The sequence below is a fragment of the Salmo trutta genome, chromosome 9 (assembly GCF_901001165.1).
Source record: "Salmo trutta chromosome 9, fSalTru1.1, whole genome shotgun sequence".
Taxonomy (NCBI): domain Eukaryota; kingdom Metazoa; phylum Chordata; class Actinopteri; order Salmoniformes; family Salmonidae; genus Salmo; species Salmo trutta.
The window spans coordinates 15,597,888-15,613,648 of record NC_042965.1 but is presented as its reverse complement, the minus strand read 5'-3'; the positions used below and the strand labels follow the sequence as shown (position 1 = coordinate 15,613,648).

Below are 15,761 nucleotides of genomic sequence, written 5' to 3'. Positions count from 1 at the left end.
TGCACAAAGTAGATGTCCTAACTGACTTGCCAAAACTATAGTTTGTGAACAAGAAATTTGAAGAGTGGTTGAAAAACGAGTTTTAATGACTCCAGCCTGGTATACAGTCACATATAAATGCTTAGATAAGTCCTGCCTGGTATACAGTCACATATAAATGCTTAGATAAGTCCTGCCTGGTCATTCTACCCGTCAGTAGTATTAAGGCCAGCCCTCCTGTAATGACAATACTGCTGCTTCCACAGATAACAACATGGCGGGTAAAATGATAAAGACATATTTGTATTAGATAAGCAGGCCATCTGGAGCAGATGGGATAGATTGACCCAGAGGAGGAACAAGATGCCAGACATTAAGGAAAACAATAAGAGGAACAGGGTCATTGGATGTGTGTAAGGTTAGTGTTTGTATGTGTATCAGCTAATCACCATGCCTCTCTCTACTGTTTATGTAGATGCCCCAGATCCCGGAGGGTGGCCCGCGGGGTGGGGTTGGTAAGGCCGTGCTGCCCCCCCATGCCCTGGCTCTCTACCAGCAGCAGATCACCATGGCCCACGGAGAGTCCTCCCAGGAGGCCAAACTGCAGCAGCATGCAGGTCAGCCCAGCAAACAGCACCCTTACCCAGCGCAGGGAGACAGAGACCCCCACAACATCAGCAGCCCCCGCGTCCGCCCACGCAGCCCCTCCACCAGCGACAAGGACGGTACGAACACCAGCTCTCCTATCTCTCCTCTCTCTCTCCTCTCTCTCTCTTCTCTCTCTTTTCTCTCTCTCTTCTCTCTCTCTCTTCTATCTCTCTTCTCTCTCCTCTCCTCTCTCTCTCTTCTCTCTCTTCTATCTCTCTTCTCTCTCCTCTCTCTCTCTTCTCTCTTTTCTCTCTCTCTCTCTTTTCTCTCTCCTCTCTTTTCTCTCTCTCTCTCTCTCTCTCTTCTCTCTTCTCTCCTCTCTCTCCTCTCTCTCCTCTCTCTTCTCTCTCTTCTCTCTCTTCTCTCTCTTCTCTCTCTTCTCTCTCTTCTCTCTCTTTTCTCTCTCTCTTCTCTCTCTCTTCTCTCTCTCTTCTCTCTCTCTCTCTTCTCTCTCTCTTCTCTTCTCTCTCTCTTCTCTCTTTCTCTCTCTCTTTTCATCTCCTCTCATCCTTCTGCTCAGTCTAAACCCAACTCCCTTGGCTCTAGATCATTAGGCTACGTGCTGATTTGAGGGGAATTATGTCAGTTCTACACTGTTTGGTGTAGTGCTGGTATTGATCTTTGGTATCCCCGCGCAGCGGGATCTGTGTCGGGTTGTTGAGTTCAGTCTTGGATATCCTTTGAGAGCTGTGCTCCATGTTATTTGCTAGACCTAGTCTTATTTAGAAGATGTTGACACAAGATGAACTGAAGAGTTTCCATCTGGGGCCCTTAAAGAAGCCGAGGTAACCCGGGACCAGGGCCTATGTAACTACCGGAGGATCTCCTGTTGTTATGAACCCTGGAGAAAAAACAGCCCAGTGGTTCTGTGTGAGTCGCAATACAGTAAACTGAGGAGGTAGCCTATGTGTGTGTAAGGATTCGAGTCACATGGACATGTGTGAGTGTATGTATGAGTGTGATGATGTGAGTACCGGGTATGTGATCAGCTGCAGTATGTCTGTGTCCCTGCAGAGCTGGAAGGAAACGAGAGGTGGCTGCAGACTCTACTTCACGGATTACGTAGGTTCACACCCCGCCCTGCTCTATCCCTAACTCATACCCCTTCGGCCAACACACGCCTAGCTAAATTCACTTCCTTAGCGGGGTTTGACTGTGTGTGTGTACACTAAACACTAGCAATGGGTTTGGCAGTGTGTTTGTACTCTAAACACAAGGGATGGCTGTGTGGAGCAGCGTTGCTGTGTGGCTGGCTGCGCTCCTTGCTATGATGATGATAAGGTGGAGCATAACAAGCTAGTGCTGGCCAAGGGATGGCTCTCGGCTTCCAGAAAGTGTTGGTAAGGGCCAGGATTGGCTAGTTGCTGAGTGTGTGTTTGTGTGTCCCGTCTTACAGATAAGTCCCGGGCCTTCTCTCCTCACGGAGACCCTAAGAAGCAGGCGGTGGGGCCAGAGGACCTGAGGGCCACTACCCTGGGCCGGCCTGTCATGTCCCCCTACCCAATGTCCCCTCGAGACATGGCCAAGCTCAACCACGATCAACACCTGCTCCACTATAACTCCTGTGAGTCCCACTACAAGCCCTCTCTAACCACAAGGGCTCCCATACCGTACTTTGTTGGGAAATGTTTGTTGAATTTGTTGTCCTCAGGGCAGCATCATCAGGCCCTCATCCCCTGTAGTTCAGGTGCCAGCTCCCATTTCACTGTTATGCCCCCTTGCTTTGCGCTATCCTTTGCCAATCCCCTTTAACTGTTATTTCCTATCCAATCCTGTATCCATATAAAAGTATCTGTCTGTGATCTCAGCTTTCCAGCAGGTTGGCCTCTCTGGACCCCCTGGTCTGCAGCAGGATGGCATCAGGATGGCAGCGGTGCGCCCCCTCCACATGCCAGAGCCACCCCCTCTCATCTCCTCCAACAAGCCAGGGGGGTCTATCACACAGGTACAGTACACTAACGTTTCTCCAGAGAACCGTAGCACCCATTTAGAAGTTATGGGGAAAGTGACTGGAGTGTTGCCATGCACTATGCTCACTGTTGTTGCTGTGTGGTTCGCAGGGAACCCCAGTGCAGCTGCATAGCCCGGCTCACGGGATGGACCATGGGAAGATGCCCCCTGCACAGATGGGTTTGTCCTGGATGGATCAGAGGAAAGTGGGTGAGTCCAAGTGTCTGGAGTGGGTGCAGCATTCCCAGCCTTGGTTTGCTGGTGAGTTGCCCTCTTCTTGTCCTAACCTTCAATTCTCCGTTTGGGTGTCCTGGGCTTTCTGCACTGACACACTCTCCTCTCTGCTCTTATCTCACACTGTCCCCCTCTGACTCGCACACACCAGGTCCCTACCCTGTGGTGAAGCAGGAGCAGCTGTCCCCGCGGTGCTCGTCCTCCCAGGCAGAGAACCTGTCCACGCAGGGGGCGCCCCACGACGGCAACGCTGGACGTGGTGAGTTCACAGCTAGATACACTACACACCCCTCTGTTGGTTCTGTTCTCTGCTCATACGGATTCTCTGCTCTGTTATTGGTGCATAAACAGACCTCCATGCCAGTGTAAAGCCCTGACTTTGTTCTCCTGGATGTGTTGAATTTACAGGGTCCATGCCAGCGGTGCAGGGGGGCAGCATCACAAAGGGCATCCCAGGGACCAGAGTTCACCAGGACTCCCCCATCTCCTACCGAGGAGGCTCCATCACCCAGGTAAGAGCAACACACCGACCTCAACGCTGTGCTTCTGCTAACCGGGCCGTACTTATTATCATGACTAACAGCTTTGGCCTAAAATTCTCACCGGACTGTTTATTGTACGTCTCCAAATGAAACGAGGACAACGACACAGGCGTGTTGAGTGGTCATGAGCCCAGGCTGGAAGTTAGGCTGGGTAAAGGCTGTGGCAACAGGCAGGCAGGATCTCCCTGCTGATCCTGACTGGTGTGACATAACCGTGGATCTGACTGCTCCCTGTCGCCCTAGCAACAGGTACACACTGTACCACGTCTGTTCCCTACTTGATTTATCTGTTTACTCTCTCCACTCGCTAAGCCCCGTCACTGATACGCACGGTCTTCAGCCTGATGTAATAACTCCCTCAGCCAACTGGCCTGGAAATGGGATGAGATTATATGTGCCCAGATAGATAACTGAGGGATAGGTGAGAGGTCGTATATAATCAGAGTGGGTGGGGAAGTCACACGGCGGCTTCTTTGTTTGTCTAGCTGACTGCTAGGCAGAGTGAAAGCCTATCTGTCAATGAGGTGTATGTGTGTGTGTGTGTGTGTGTGTGTGTGTCTGTGTGTGTGTGTGTGCAGATAAGGTTTGCGGCATTGGGTGCGTAGGTCCCTCGCATCTCCCTTGATGACATTGGATGCTGAGGGTAGATACGGGAGATAGGAAGGAAGGGTGCTTGTGTCTGTCAAGGCCACTCGATCCTGTGAGACGAGCCCAACCCCCCCCCCCCCCCCACCCTACACTTGTGGTCTGGCCCCTGACGTCACTATCCCCCTACCCCCCCTCGAATATAATTTGACATGTACATTTTAGTCATTTAGCAGAGCGACGTACAGTTAGTGCATTTATTTTAAGGCAGCTAGGAGGGACACCCACATATCACAGTTATAGTATGTCCCTCAATAAAGGAGCCATCAGCAAAGTCAGAGCTAGTACGGGTGGGAGAGAAAAAGTGTTAGTTCACGAAATACGTTTTTTTGGGGGGGGCAGCCCCGTGCGCTCTCTCTCTCTCTCTCTCAGCCTCCCAGCAGGCTTACGTAAACCCTCACTAGCCATGACGTAAATCTGACTCGCACTGAAAGTGTGCCAGAGACATGACTCAATAGCCCGGACCAAACCCGCTGCTGCCATTCTGTCACCTGGTTGTTAGCACTGCAGAGTGTGTGTGGGGATTATTGTCTGAGACACATTGTGTTCTTATGTGACTACGCTGCCGCTGGTATAGTAGTGAGCAATTCAATTTGTTTAGCGTGTGGGCTCTGTTGCAGCAGCGGTCGGGACATAAAGCTCTGCCGTTGTTGAATCGTAACGTGACATCCACGCGCTTAACAATTGCCACACAATTGTCAGATTGGCATCAGTGCACGATAAACGCTCCGTATGATCTTAATCATCAGAGCTGTCACAATAACAAAAAAGAACATTCAGAACAAATATGCATCTTACAACAACGAGCAATGAAAGGGTTAAACTGACATCTGCTGTATCTTGTGGGGTGATTGGCTGTTGTGTTCCTCTGCGTTTGTCCCTCCCTCCACAGGGCACCCCGGCTGACGTTCTGTACAAGGGGACCATAACCCGTCTGATCACGGAAGACAATCCCAGCAGGGCAGAGAGGGAGCGGGACGAGGCCCTGTCCAAAGGACACGTGGTCTATGAGGGCATCAGTGGACACATCCTCACCTATGACCGTCAGTTCTCTAACCTTCTAGAAACACCATGCTACTACACTTACACTACCGTTCAACAGTTTGTGGTCACTTAATGTCCTTGTTTTTGAAAGAAAAGCACATCTTTTGTCCATTAAAATAACATCAAATTGATCAGAAATACAGTGTAGACATTGTTAATGTTGTAAATAACTATTGTAGCTGGAAACGGCTGATTTGTAATGGAATATCTACATAGGCATACAGAGGCCAATTATCAGCAACCATCACTCCTGCGTTCCAATGGCACGTTGTGTTAGCTAATCCATGTTGATCAGGCTAATTGATCATTAGAAAACCCTTTTGCAATTATGTTAGCACAGCTGAAAACGGTTGTTCTGATTAAAGAAGCAATAAGTTTGGTGTTTTGCAGATACTATTTTATGAAGCTGCCAGTTCAGGACTTGTGAGGTGTCTGTTTCTCAAACTAGACACACTGATGTACTTGTTCTCTTGCTCAGTTTTGCACTGGGGCCTCCCACTCCTCTTTCTATTCTGGTCAGAGACAGTTTGCGCTGTCTGTGAAGGGAGTAGTACACAGCATTGTACGAGATCTTAAGTTTCTTGCCAATTTCTCGCATGGAATAGTCTTCCTTTCTCAGAACAAGAATAGACTGACGAGTTTCAGAAGAAAGATCTTTGTTTCTGGCCATTTTGAGCCTGTGATCGAACCCACAAATGCTGATGCTCCAAATACTCAACTAGTCTAAAGAAGGCCAGTTTTATTGCTTCTTTAATTAGCACAACAGTTTTCAGCTGCGCTAACATAATTGCAAAAGGGTTTTCTAATGATCAATTAGCCTTTTAAAATGATAAACTTGGATTAGCTAACACAACGTGTCATTGGAACACAGGAGTGATGGTTGCTGATAATGGGCCTCTGTATGCCTATGTAGATATTCCATAAAAAATCTGCCGTTTCCAGCTACAATAGTCAATTACAACATTAACAATGTCTACACTGTATTTCTGATCAATTTGATGTTATTTTAATGGACCAAAAATGTGCTTTTTTAAAAACAAGGACATTTCTAAGTGGCCCCAAACTTTTGAAGGGTAGTGTATATACTGTAACAACAGGAACAGAGGCATCGCCTTTAGTCTTGAAGAGTTAAAGCCACCTCTCAATGCCCTGTGTTGACGGTTGTTTGTGGTGTGTTCTCCTCAGGCCTACCCTCTCAGAACCCTAAAGAAGACGGCCGGGGCCAGCCTGGGGAGATCTTGGGGCTGAAGCGCCCCTATGATGTCATGGAGGGAGGGATCTCCAGGGGTCTGCCCATGAGGGACTCTCTGTCTGCAGCCAACTGTGAGGGTAAGTTGAGGAGTCCGCTACCCTCTAAGAGCTCTAGCATGTACTTTACATAGACTAGAGTCCTACAAGGATGTAAAAAATGCTACTCTTTCTTCACTCCCGCACATACTTCAGGTCTGATGGGTAGAGCCATGCCCCATGAGAGAGACAGCCCACACCCGACCCACCACATCCGTGGTTCCATTTCACAGGGTAAGCAAATAGACTCACTATTTATTTGTATTCCATACACTGCATCAGGGTACGGTCACCTCGCGTAGTTGTACAATCGCTCAAGAGAAGTTAATTGTCAATAAAGTTCCAGTCTCACTTCAAATTTGAACTCCTGTGTGTTTGTGTTCCACCCCTCCTCCTCTTCCCCCCAGGTATCCCCCGTCACCTGGAACCCCAGGATGGCTACATGAGGCGAGAGCCCAAGCAGATGAAGAGAGAGGGCTCCCCGCCCCGAGGGCCTGGCCAGATGGCTGACCCAATGAAGGGCCGAGACAGCATGGTTCCCACCGTGAAGGAGGGGGGCCGATCCATCCACCTCATCCCCAGAGAGGAGCTCCGACAGATGCCCGAAGGCATGATGATGGCCAAGGCTGGCAAAGATGGCATCATAGCACAGGTGAGTGGAACGCCACACTGTAGATGCACTGTGCGTCAGGGAAATAAAAGCAAGACAAGTCCCTATTGGTAGAGATATTCAATGTTTCCTTTTTTCAGGGCGCTCCTATGAAGCAGGAGCAGGGTGGCTTAAGGAAGGGGCATGACGTTCGTTCCATCATCGCCAGCTCCCCACGCTCCCACTACGGCATGCCCCCTCACCTGGAGATGCGGGGGCCTGAGCAGCGGGGCCGCTATGAGGAAGGTCCTAAAGGCCGGCCCAGCGCTGTGGTCAGCACGGCCAGCTCCATGGCCCGCTCCTCGCCCCTGGCCATGGGGGGCGACCAAGGTGGCAAGGCCCACCAAAGCCCTGTTGGCTACGAGGAACACAAGGGTGGCATGAGGGCTCCCTACACTGGGCCTTCTCACAGAGGATCCCCCCTGTCCAGAGAATCAGGCCAGCGGCAGCATGAAGGTATGTCACACACCGACACCGGACTGTGCAATGTCGTAGAACCTGTCTGATGGTGATGCATTGATTGTTTTTCGCCCTGGGTTGAAATGAAAAGAGCTCATGTGAAGCCCACCGTGTTTGTGTTGTGAAGCATCTTTCTCTCTCCCGTCTCTCCTCTCTGTGTGGTCCAGGCTCCAATAAGAACCAGCCTCAGGAGCGCAAGTCCACACCCACTCCTAGGGAGATGAGCTCCGGCAAGTCACCGCTGCCAGGCGTTGCCGAGCAGCAGGCCCAACAACAGGCCCAACAACAGGCGTCCCTGGCGTCGTACGAGCGTCTGCTGCAGGGTCTGGGGGCTGACGTGTACCGAGGTCAGATCCCCCTGGCCTTTGACCCTGCTGCCCTGCGTCAGGGCATCCCCATCGACCCAGGTACATAGTACACGACTGGACCGTTCTCGTGTCCACTGAACAGTTCTACGTAGGAGCTCCTTCAATACCTGCTCTTTCTGTCTGTTGGAGGGGTGTGGTTGGGGGGAGGGTGTACGTGACTATATGATGGCTTTATATGGTCTCTTTGTCTTCCTCATTTAGCAGCCTACTACCTGCCTCGCCACCTGGCCCCTAACCCTGGCTACCCTCACCCCTACCCCTACCTGATCCGGGGCTTCCCCGACACGGCGGCCCTGGAGAACCGCCAGACGCTGCTCAACGACTACATCACCTCCCAGCAGATGCACCAGTGGCCTGCAGCCGCCGCTATGGCTGCCCAGCGCTCAGACCTGCTGAGGGGGCTCTCGCCACGGGACCAGCCCCTCCAACTGCCCTACTCTGCTGCCCCGCGCGGTGAGCCTCACTCTGGTCATGGTGCAAACGCGCGCACACACACACACACACACACACACACACACACACACACACACACACACACAAAAAGTAGCCTAGCTGGACCAGTGTAGTGTAGCGCAGTCTATAGTTTTGACTAGTGATGTTTTTCCTTCTTGTTCCCAGGGATCATCGATCTGTCTCAGGTGCCACACTTACCTGTCCTGGTCCCTCCCTCTGCAGGGTCTTCCGGCTCCCCCATGGACCGCATCACCTACATTCCTGGAGCCTTCCCTAGCCAGCCATACACCTCCTCTCCCATCTCACCAGGTACTGGACTGGACTCTACACCAGCCAGCGTTCTGTGTTTTAAATGTGATGCTGTGTGACGGACTCATCTGTGTTTTGTTTGTGTCTCTCCTGTGCTGTGTAGTTGGACCCCAACACATGAGCAAGCAGCACGGCACACCGTCCTCTGCTGACCGCGAGCGGGAGAGAGACCGGGAGAGAGACCGCGAGAGGGACAGGGAACAGGAGAGAGAGAGAGAGAGGGATCGCGAGAGACGAGACAGAGACAGAGAGCGGGAGAGGGAGCGGGACAGGGACAGAGAGAAGGGGATCTCTCACGGCAACGTGGAGCACGCCCCCATCTGGAGACCAGGTGTGTAAAGATATAGACCCACTCACTGCCTGTCTGTCTATTCAATTATTACACTATTATGTTATTACCATGATAGTAGTACATTTACTGCACATGGTCTGTGTTGGATGTCTATGCTGTTGTTCTATGAGATGATATGAGCTCTGTGCTGTGTGTAATGTATCTGTACCCTCCCTCCCTCAGGCACAGAGCACAGCTCAGGTGGTAGTGTCAGGCCCTCCTCCCACTCTGGCTATGGCCACCAGCACTCCCCGGTGTCCCCTCGCACCCAGGACAGTGTCCAGCAGAGGCCCAGTGTCCTGCACAACACTGGGGGCAAGAGTCTGCCTGTCAGCGACCACAACAACCCGTCTGTGCTAAGGTAACCTGCTTGTTGACATGCATGACATACATGGTTGGATAAATGGCTAAGTATCTCCTACTGCACGTGCCGCCTTCTATGGTTCTTCTAAATAGGATGTGCAGACTGTGGTGGGGGCTCATCTGTGGTTTGCATGTTTACTGACTCTTTTAGTGATTTTGTTTTTGTCTCACAGGTCCATGCCAGGCTCAAATCGCTACCCAGGCTACGGCTACCAACAAAGCATGGACTCTAAGGAAATGGTCCGGGATGGGGGCAAGAGTAGGGGAGGCCTTCCCAAACACACCCAAGACCAACATGGGCCCTCTATATCCTCCAGCAAATCTGACCCCAAGCTGGCCAGCCCTAACCAAGGGGGTTACCCCAGCCCCTACCCCCAGGGCTCTGCAGCCTCTCACCACTCAGGGCGGCCCCCCCCTCACCTGCTGCCCCCCCAGTCGGATAACGCTGCTGGCCGCGGAGAAAGTGGCACACCTAGTAGGGAAAAGACTCAAAACAAACCGATGTCCGTTCAGGAACAAGAGCTCCGAGCACTCGGTAAGACCACCATGACTGCGGCCAACTTCATAAACGCGATTATCATGCGTCAAATTTCTTGTGAAACGGGAATGCCAGAGACGGGCTCGCTCGTGGCCAACAGCGCCAGTGATGGTAAGACGCTCTGGATCCCAGGGTCCCCTCATCACCCAGACCCTCCCCTCGTCTGTCTGTGGCCTATTGCACGCTGTGGTGGTTGGGCATTATCAAATCAGTCCAAATTATTTTTGACATATTTATTTTTTTGTGTTCTTTTCTACGCTATGCTATTTTTTTGTGTAACGTAGAGAACTATAAAAAAATATATATCCAAACGTGACCATCTAATTATTATTTAACACATCTTGACATTGAGAAGAAGAGAAGTCTAAACTATAGCTTACTTGGACAGAATATTAAGGAGATGAAAGCAGCTTACACGCTGGATAAATCAAATTAACCAGCTCATTTTGAATATTATATGACTATATATTTGTATTAAATGACTGTGTTGACCATTTATTATGGTACAAATACAGAACCCAATTGCTATTTCCTTGGAGAGAGATCATAGATGGTTCAGTGGTTGGAAGATTTCAGCGTAACATTCATTGCTGCTTATTTTAATTTCCTTTTTATTGAGGATGTGGCTGTCTTTACCATGTGGCACCCCTCCCCCCCTCATATTGCACACTTAGTTCACCTGTAGTATTCAGGAGTTCCATATTAGAATCTAAATAAAGTAGCCTTGTTATCGATCTATCAATGTAATGTTAGCAGAAGGTTTATGATATAGTAATTCTGTAAGTATTTGATTCATAGTTAGTAATGACACCTCCCTTACAGATACTCGCCTCACAAAATGTTCCAGAAATAAGGCGAAGATATTGCTAGCTAGATTACCTAAATGACAAAAGAGAAAGCTTAGGTCGTGTGTGTCAGTCGGTCTCAATATAAACCAGTGTGAAGTGTAGTAGGAAACGGTCAGGCGAGCCTGCCAGGGTGCATCACGAGAATAAAGCCCCACCAGCCACCAGACAGACAAACAACCTCCCCGGGGCTGCAGACATCGTTGATCTTCCTCTGGAGGGGGTGGTGGAGGTGGGGGGCACGGAGAGGGTGTAACGGGTGGTGGAGAGACCCATAAAAAGATCCTGGGGGAGGGGGGTGCTGCAGCTTCTGACCCCCAAATCTCTGCATGTCCTTATTACGCCTCACTGTAATTTATTCTGATTTTTCCACATGCAAACCGCTTAATGCGGCTTTTCCATCATTAGAAATGCGATATTGTTTTCTTGTTTTTCCATTTGTAAACCTATGTGCCACATCAATATTTATGACATGCCTATAGGGAAAGTGTGTGCATGTCGAGGTCAGATGAGTGTTGTGGTATAACATGCTGTGAGAGGTGTGTTTATGTGTGTGTGTGTGTGTGTGTGTATGTATATATATATATATCACACACACAGAGTGTACAAAACATTAAGAACACCTTACTAGTATTGAGTTGCCATTTTATGTCACCGCTAAGCTTGTCAGTGATTTATGCTTCTCTCCTTTGAGGAGAGTTCAGTATATAAATAAGTCCGTAGTGTTCTGAAGTAACTTGACACATCCAACGCCACTGGCTGACAACACTTTGTAGAGACAGAGGATTTCTGCAGCAGGAAAACTACCATTGAGCTCTTATGCACAGCAAATGTGTCACTCATGCAATGTTTATCGAGCACACCGTATGCTGTGCACATAATGGACTTAATAAATAGATATATTTGTTTGTTTATTCTATAATTTTACAACAAGCACTCGTCAGTTTTTCACCTTTACAAACAGGGAATACTAATACGCTGTAGTTATAGACTTTCTGTAAGCTGCCTCTTCAAACTGACCCAGGAAACTGATTTTTCACCTTCTTTGTCCCCTCTGTGTGTACATGGTGGTGCTGCTTAATGTGTGTGTGTGTGTGTGTGTGCGCGCTTGTGGGCACCGCCGTGTGTGTGTGTGTGTGTGTGTGTGTGTGTGTGTGTGTGTGTGTGTGTGTGTGTGTGTGTGTTTTGTCCTGTCCCCTCAGTTCAGCAGAAGATGATGCCCATGGAGCAGCATGGTCTGTACCGGCCTCCCTCTGAGGAGAGGCTGTCCCCGGGCCAGCAGCCCCAGTCCCCCCTGGTCAAAGGCAGCCAGAGGGTGGTCACCCTGGCCCAGCACATCAGTGTAAGCCCCCACACAACTACAGAAATATATTTTACTATATTATATCACTGTTTCATTTACCATCTTAAAGATGATTTCCCGTACAGTTCTTAAAGTCTGTAGGAATGAGAAGCAGACAGGACGGAAGGAGAGATGCTGTGTCTGACCTGTATCTGTGATGTGTGTGGGGAACAGGAGGTGATCACCAAGGACTACACCCAGCAGGCCCAGCAGCAGGTCCATATGCAGCAGTCCTACCATAACAACTCTGTCCTGGACCTGACCCGCACCACCAGCGCCCCCCAGGCCCCACCTGCCTCCCAGGGGCCTCGCTACACTCCAGAGGGAGCCGGAGGGGATCGTGCCCGAGACAGGTACTGCCCAGATTTTATGCTGTATATGGCACCGCTCTGTATCTTCCTATGGGTGTCGCATGTTATGTACTACGTTTAATCCTATGTGGAAATGCAGATACCGAAATATTACTGACATGAATTGATATTGAATATTGTTTAGATGACTGTGTATACTCAGCCAGACCACAGTGGCTCATTAGAGTGTGTGTGTTCCCAGGTCCCCTCCTCAGCCCAAGGTGTCACCTGTCAATATGTCTACAGATGGCATTGAGCCCGTGTCCCCTGCCGGAGCCATGTCTGAACCAGAGACGCAAGGGGCCTCCTACCCCAACGAGCAGGGGTAAGGTCTCACCCTACCTCCCTTCCTCACACAGAAATAAATCATTGTTACCACATTCTCTGGACTACTCTTGGTAAAAAAAAAAAGGGGGTGGGTAATAGCCGTAGTGTAGGAAGCAGTAGTACAGTATTTCTCCGGACGCTAACTAGATGTGGTCATCTCCCCACAGCATGGGCTCTCGCTCCCCTCCCAGCACCTCCCAGCCCCCAGCCTTCTTCAGCAAGCTCACTGAGAGCACCTCGGCCATCGTCAAGTCCAAGAAACAGGAGATGATCAAGAAGATGACTGTGGTCGGCAGTGACGCCGAGTTCAGTGAGTCCCACCACCACAGTGACCGCATACAGCATTGGTACTGTAGATACTGTAGTCATAGACAAAGAGACTATGCTCTAAAAATACTGTTTCCACATCCAGATCCTGGTCAGCCAGGAACAGAGATATTCAACATGCCTGCCTCTACCACTGCAGGTAAGATACAGGATTTCTTGAAATGATCGTGGGATATTAGTGGTGAGAGGTGGATTATTGTTACTCTCAACCACAATGTTGTGGTATAACGTGCTTAGAGTAGTAGTTTTTCTGTGATTTATGCACAGTAGATGTGAGCCAGATTTTCTGTTATGTGACTCTGTTGTGGTGTAGATCAGCATGGTACAGTAGAGAGGTTCTCCTCCAGTTGGTATACATACGGCCACGTTCCCCTGATGGGCCCTAGCTGACACAGCTAGGCTTTTGGCTGCGGCTCCGGAGCATGTGCATCAGCTAGGCTACTCACAGGAGACTGGAGAGAACAGTAGCTACATGCTGGATGTTATTTAAAGTCCATCACCTCTCTCTCCTGTGGCTATCCTCTGGAGGCTCATAACCTACATAATGCCCACTGACAGACTGAAAGCTGCGTCAGCACAAACCAACATGTCTCTCTCCATCTCTCTGAGGATGTGCTGACTGGTTTATTCTTCCCCTCTCTGCTGTTCCACTCTCTTTCTCTCACGCCCTTTTCTTGCTTTCTCTTGTCCCCGTCTTCCTTTTCTCTCCCTCACTCCTCCATTCTCATGTTGGCCCTTTTCCATTTGTCTTCTATTTTACCATCTCCTCTATCTATGTTTCTCTTTCGCTCTCTCTCTCACCCGCTACTCAATGCCCTCTCTAACTTCCCCCTGCCACTTCCTGCCTCTCAGGACCTGTGAGTATACGCAGCCACCCGGCTCCCGAGGTGTCCGGTAACACCATAGGGCTGGAGGCCATTATCAGAAAGGCCCTGATGGGAAACTATGATGACCAGGCCGAGGAGCGCCCTCCCTCCTCCAATGCTATTAACCCCATGGTTGCCAGTGTGCCTGCCGCTATGCTCCCCGCTGATGGACGGACGGAGGACTCTTACTCACTGCAAGGTGTGATATTACCTCGTAAATCTCCCTCTGTCATAAGCTGCTGTTGGGTGGATTGTATGTACTGGTGTTCCGAGGGCTCAGTATTTCCATGATGAAACAGCAATGTATGTGTAACAAATCAAGTGAATTATTCATTCAGCTTTACTAGACTAGTTTCTCACAGTTGTAACTTCAGATGTATGGTAGATAAATGTGAATAGAACTGGCCACTAAACCACAGGGCTGCGCTGTGTTCCCTCTCTCTCTTTGTGTAGGTGGGGGGAAACCAAAGGGCAGCGGGCGTTCTAACGGGCGGAAGGCCAAATCTCCCGGGCCGGGCCTGTCAGGGGGGGAAAGACCCTCTGTGTCCTCTGTCCACTCTGAGGGGGATGCCAACCGCCGCACGCCCGTCACCAACCGTGTCTGGGAGGACCGGCCCTCCTCCACAGGTACTGCTGCCCCCCCACTGCCCCTGTCACCTCCATCAACATCTCACCTCTATCGACATCTCATCTCTCACTGCCCCTGTCACCTCTATCAGTCACCTCTATCAACATCTCACCTCTATCAACATCTCACCTCTATCAACATCTCACCTCTATCAACATCTCACCTCTATCAACATCTCACCTCTATCAACATCTCATCTCTCACTGCCCCTTTCACCTCTATCAACATCTCATCTCTCACTGCCCCTGTCACCTCCATCAACATCTCACCTTTATCAACATCTCACCTCTCACTGCCCGTCACCTCTATCAACATCTCACCTCTATCAACATCTCACCTCTCACTGCCCGTCACCTCTATCAACATCTCACCTCTCACTGCCCCTCTCACCTCTATCAACATCTCACCTCTCACTGCCCCTCTCACCTCTATCAACATCTCACCTCTATCAACATCTCACCTCTATCAACATCTCACCTCTATCAACATCTCACCTCTATCAACATCTCACCTGTATCAACATCTCACCTCTATCAACATCTCACCTCTATCAACATCTCATCTCTCACTGCCCCTTTCACCTCTATCAACATCTCACCTCTATCAACATCTCACCTCTATCAACATCTCACCTCTATCAACATCTCACCTCTATCAACATCTCACCTCTATCAACATCTCATCTCTCACCTCTATCAACATCTCATCTCTCACCTCTATCAACATCTCATCTCTCACTGCCCCTCTCACCCATATCAACATCTCATCTCTCACCTCTATCAACATCTCATCTCTCACCTCTATCAACATCTCATCTCTCACTGCCCCTTTCACCTCCTATCAACATCTCACCTCTATCAACATCTCATCTCTCACTGCCCCTGTCACCTCTATCAACATCTCACCTCTATCAACATCTCACCTCTATCAACATCTCATCTCTCACTGCCCCTCTCACCTCTATCAACATCTCACCTCTATCAACATCTCACCTCTATCAACATCTCATCTCTCACTGTCCCGCTCACCTCTATCAACATCTCACCTCTATCAACATCTCACCTCTATCAACATCTCATCTCTCACCTCTATCAACATCTCACCTCTATCAACATCTCACCTCTATCAACATCTCATCTCTCACTGCCCCTGTCACCTCTATCAACATCTCATCTCTCACTGCCCCGCTCACCTCTATCAACATCTCATCTCTCACTGCACCTCTCACCTCTATCAACATCTCATCTCTCACTGCTCATATTCAACTGTATCAAAGA

At 49.8% G+C, this 15,761-nt stretch overlaps 1 protein-coding gene and 1 long non-coding RNA gene across 18 annotated transcripts in view; one reads left to right on the top strand and one right to left on the bottom strand.

The window, feature by feature from the left end:
* Window positions 1–15,761, top strand: part of LOC115200028 (nuclear receptor corepressor 2) — a 151,983-nt gene that overhangs the window by 113,216 nt on the left and 23,006 nt on the right. For 9 of the 16 annotated variants that reach the window (XR_003879465.1, XR_003879464.1, XM_029762689.1 and 6 more), the window contains exons 22-46: window positions 455–704; window positions 1,642–1,689; window positions 2,024–2,191; window positions 2,436–2,572; window positions 2,688–2,838; window positions 2,963–3,070; window positions 3,220–3,323; window positions 4,891–5,041; window positions 6,228–6,371; window positions 6,486–6,563; window positions 6,737–6,981; window positions 7,080–7,434; window positions 7,605–7,844; window positions 8,007–8,258; window positions 8,424–8,567; window positions 8,671–8,898; window positions 9,082–9,259; window positions 9,435–9,910; window positions 11,847–11,986; window positions 12,161–12,339; window positions 12,539–12,661; window positions 12,831–12,973; window positions 13,076–13,129; window positions 13,843–14,055; window positions 14,310–14,483. Coding sequence is in view for 14 of the 16 variants with exons in the window: in XM_029762689.1 (XP_029618549.1) it covers window positions 455–704; window positions 1,642–1,689; window positions 2,024–2,191; window positions 2,436–2,572; window positions 2,688–2,838; window positions 2,963–3,070; window positions 3,220–3,323; window positions 4,891–5,041; window positions 6,228–6,371; window positions 6,486–6,563; window positions 6,737–6,981; window positions 7,080–7,434; window positions 7,605–7,844; window positions 8,007–8,258; window positions 8,424–8,567; window positions 8,671–8,898; window positions 9,082–9,259; window positions 9,435–9,910; window positions 11,847–11,986; window positions 12,161–12,339; window positions 12,539–12,661; window positions 12,831–12,973; window positions 13,076–13,129; window positions 13,843–14,055; window positions 14,310–14,483 (4,483 nt within the window). In the remaining 2 variants the exon portion in view is untranslated. The remainder of the gene's footprint in view (window positions 1–454; window positions 705–1,641; window positions 1,690–2,023; window positions 2,192–2,435; window positions 2,573–2,687; window positions 2,839–2,962; window positions 3,071–3,219; window positions 3,324–4,890; window positions 5,042–6,227; window positions 6,372–6,485; window positions 6,564–6,736; window positions 6,982–7,079; window positions 7,435–7,604; window positions 7,845–8,006; window positions 8,259–8,423; window positions 8,568–8,670; window positions 8,899–9,081; window positions 9,260–9,434; window positions 9,911–11,846; window positions 11,987–12,160; window positions 12,340–12,538; window positions 12,662–12,830; window positions 12,974–13,075; window positions 13,130–13,842; window positions 14,056–14,309; window positions 14,484–15,761) is intronic. The other 7 variants (XM_029762695.1, XM_029762693.1, XM_029762684.1 and 4 more) reach the window with 6 other exon arrangements.
* Window positions 14,589–15,633, bottom strand: LOC115200032 (uncharacterized). 2 transcript variants are annotated; one of them, XR_003879468.1, is made up of 4 exons: window positions 15,571–15,633; window positions 15,283–15,318; window positions 15,013–15,082; window positions 14,589–14,700 (listed from the first exon to the last, which is right to left on the bottom strand). It is a non-coding gene; the product is annotated as an uncharacterized LOC115200032 (long non-coding RNA). The 2 variants fall into 2 exon arrangements; XR_003879467.1 differs by lacking the exons at window positions 14,589–14,700; window positions 15,013–15,082 and adding an exon at window positions 15,132–15,150.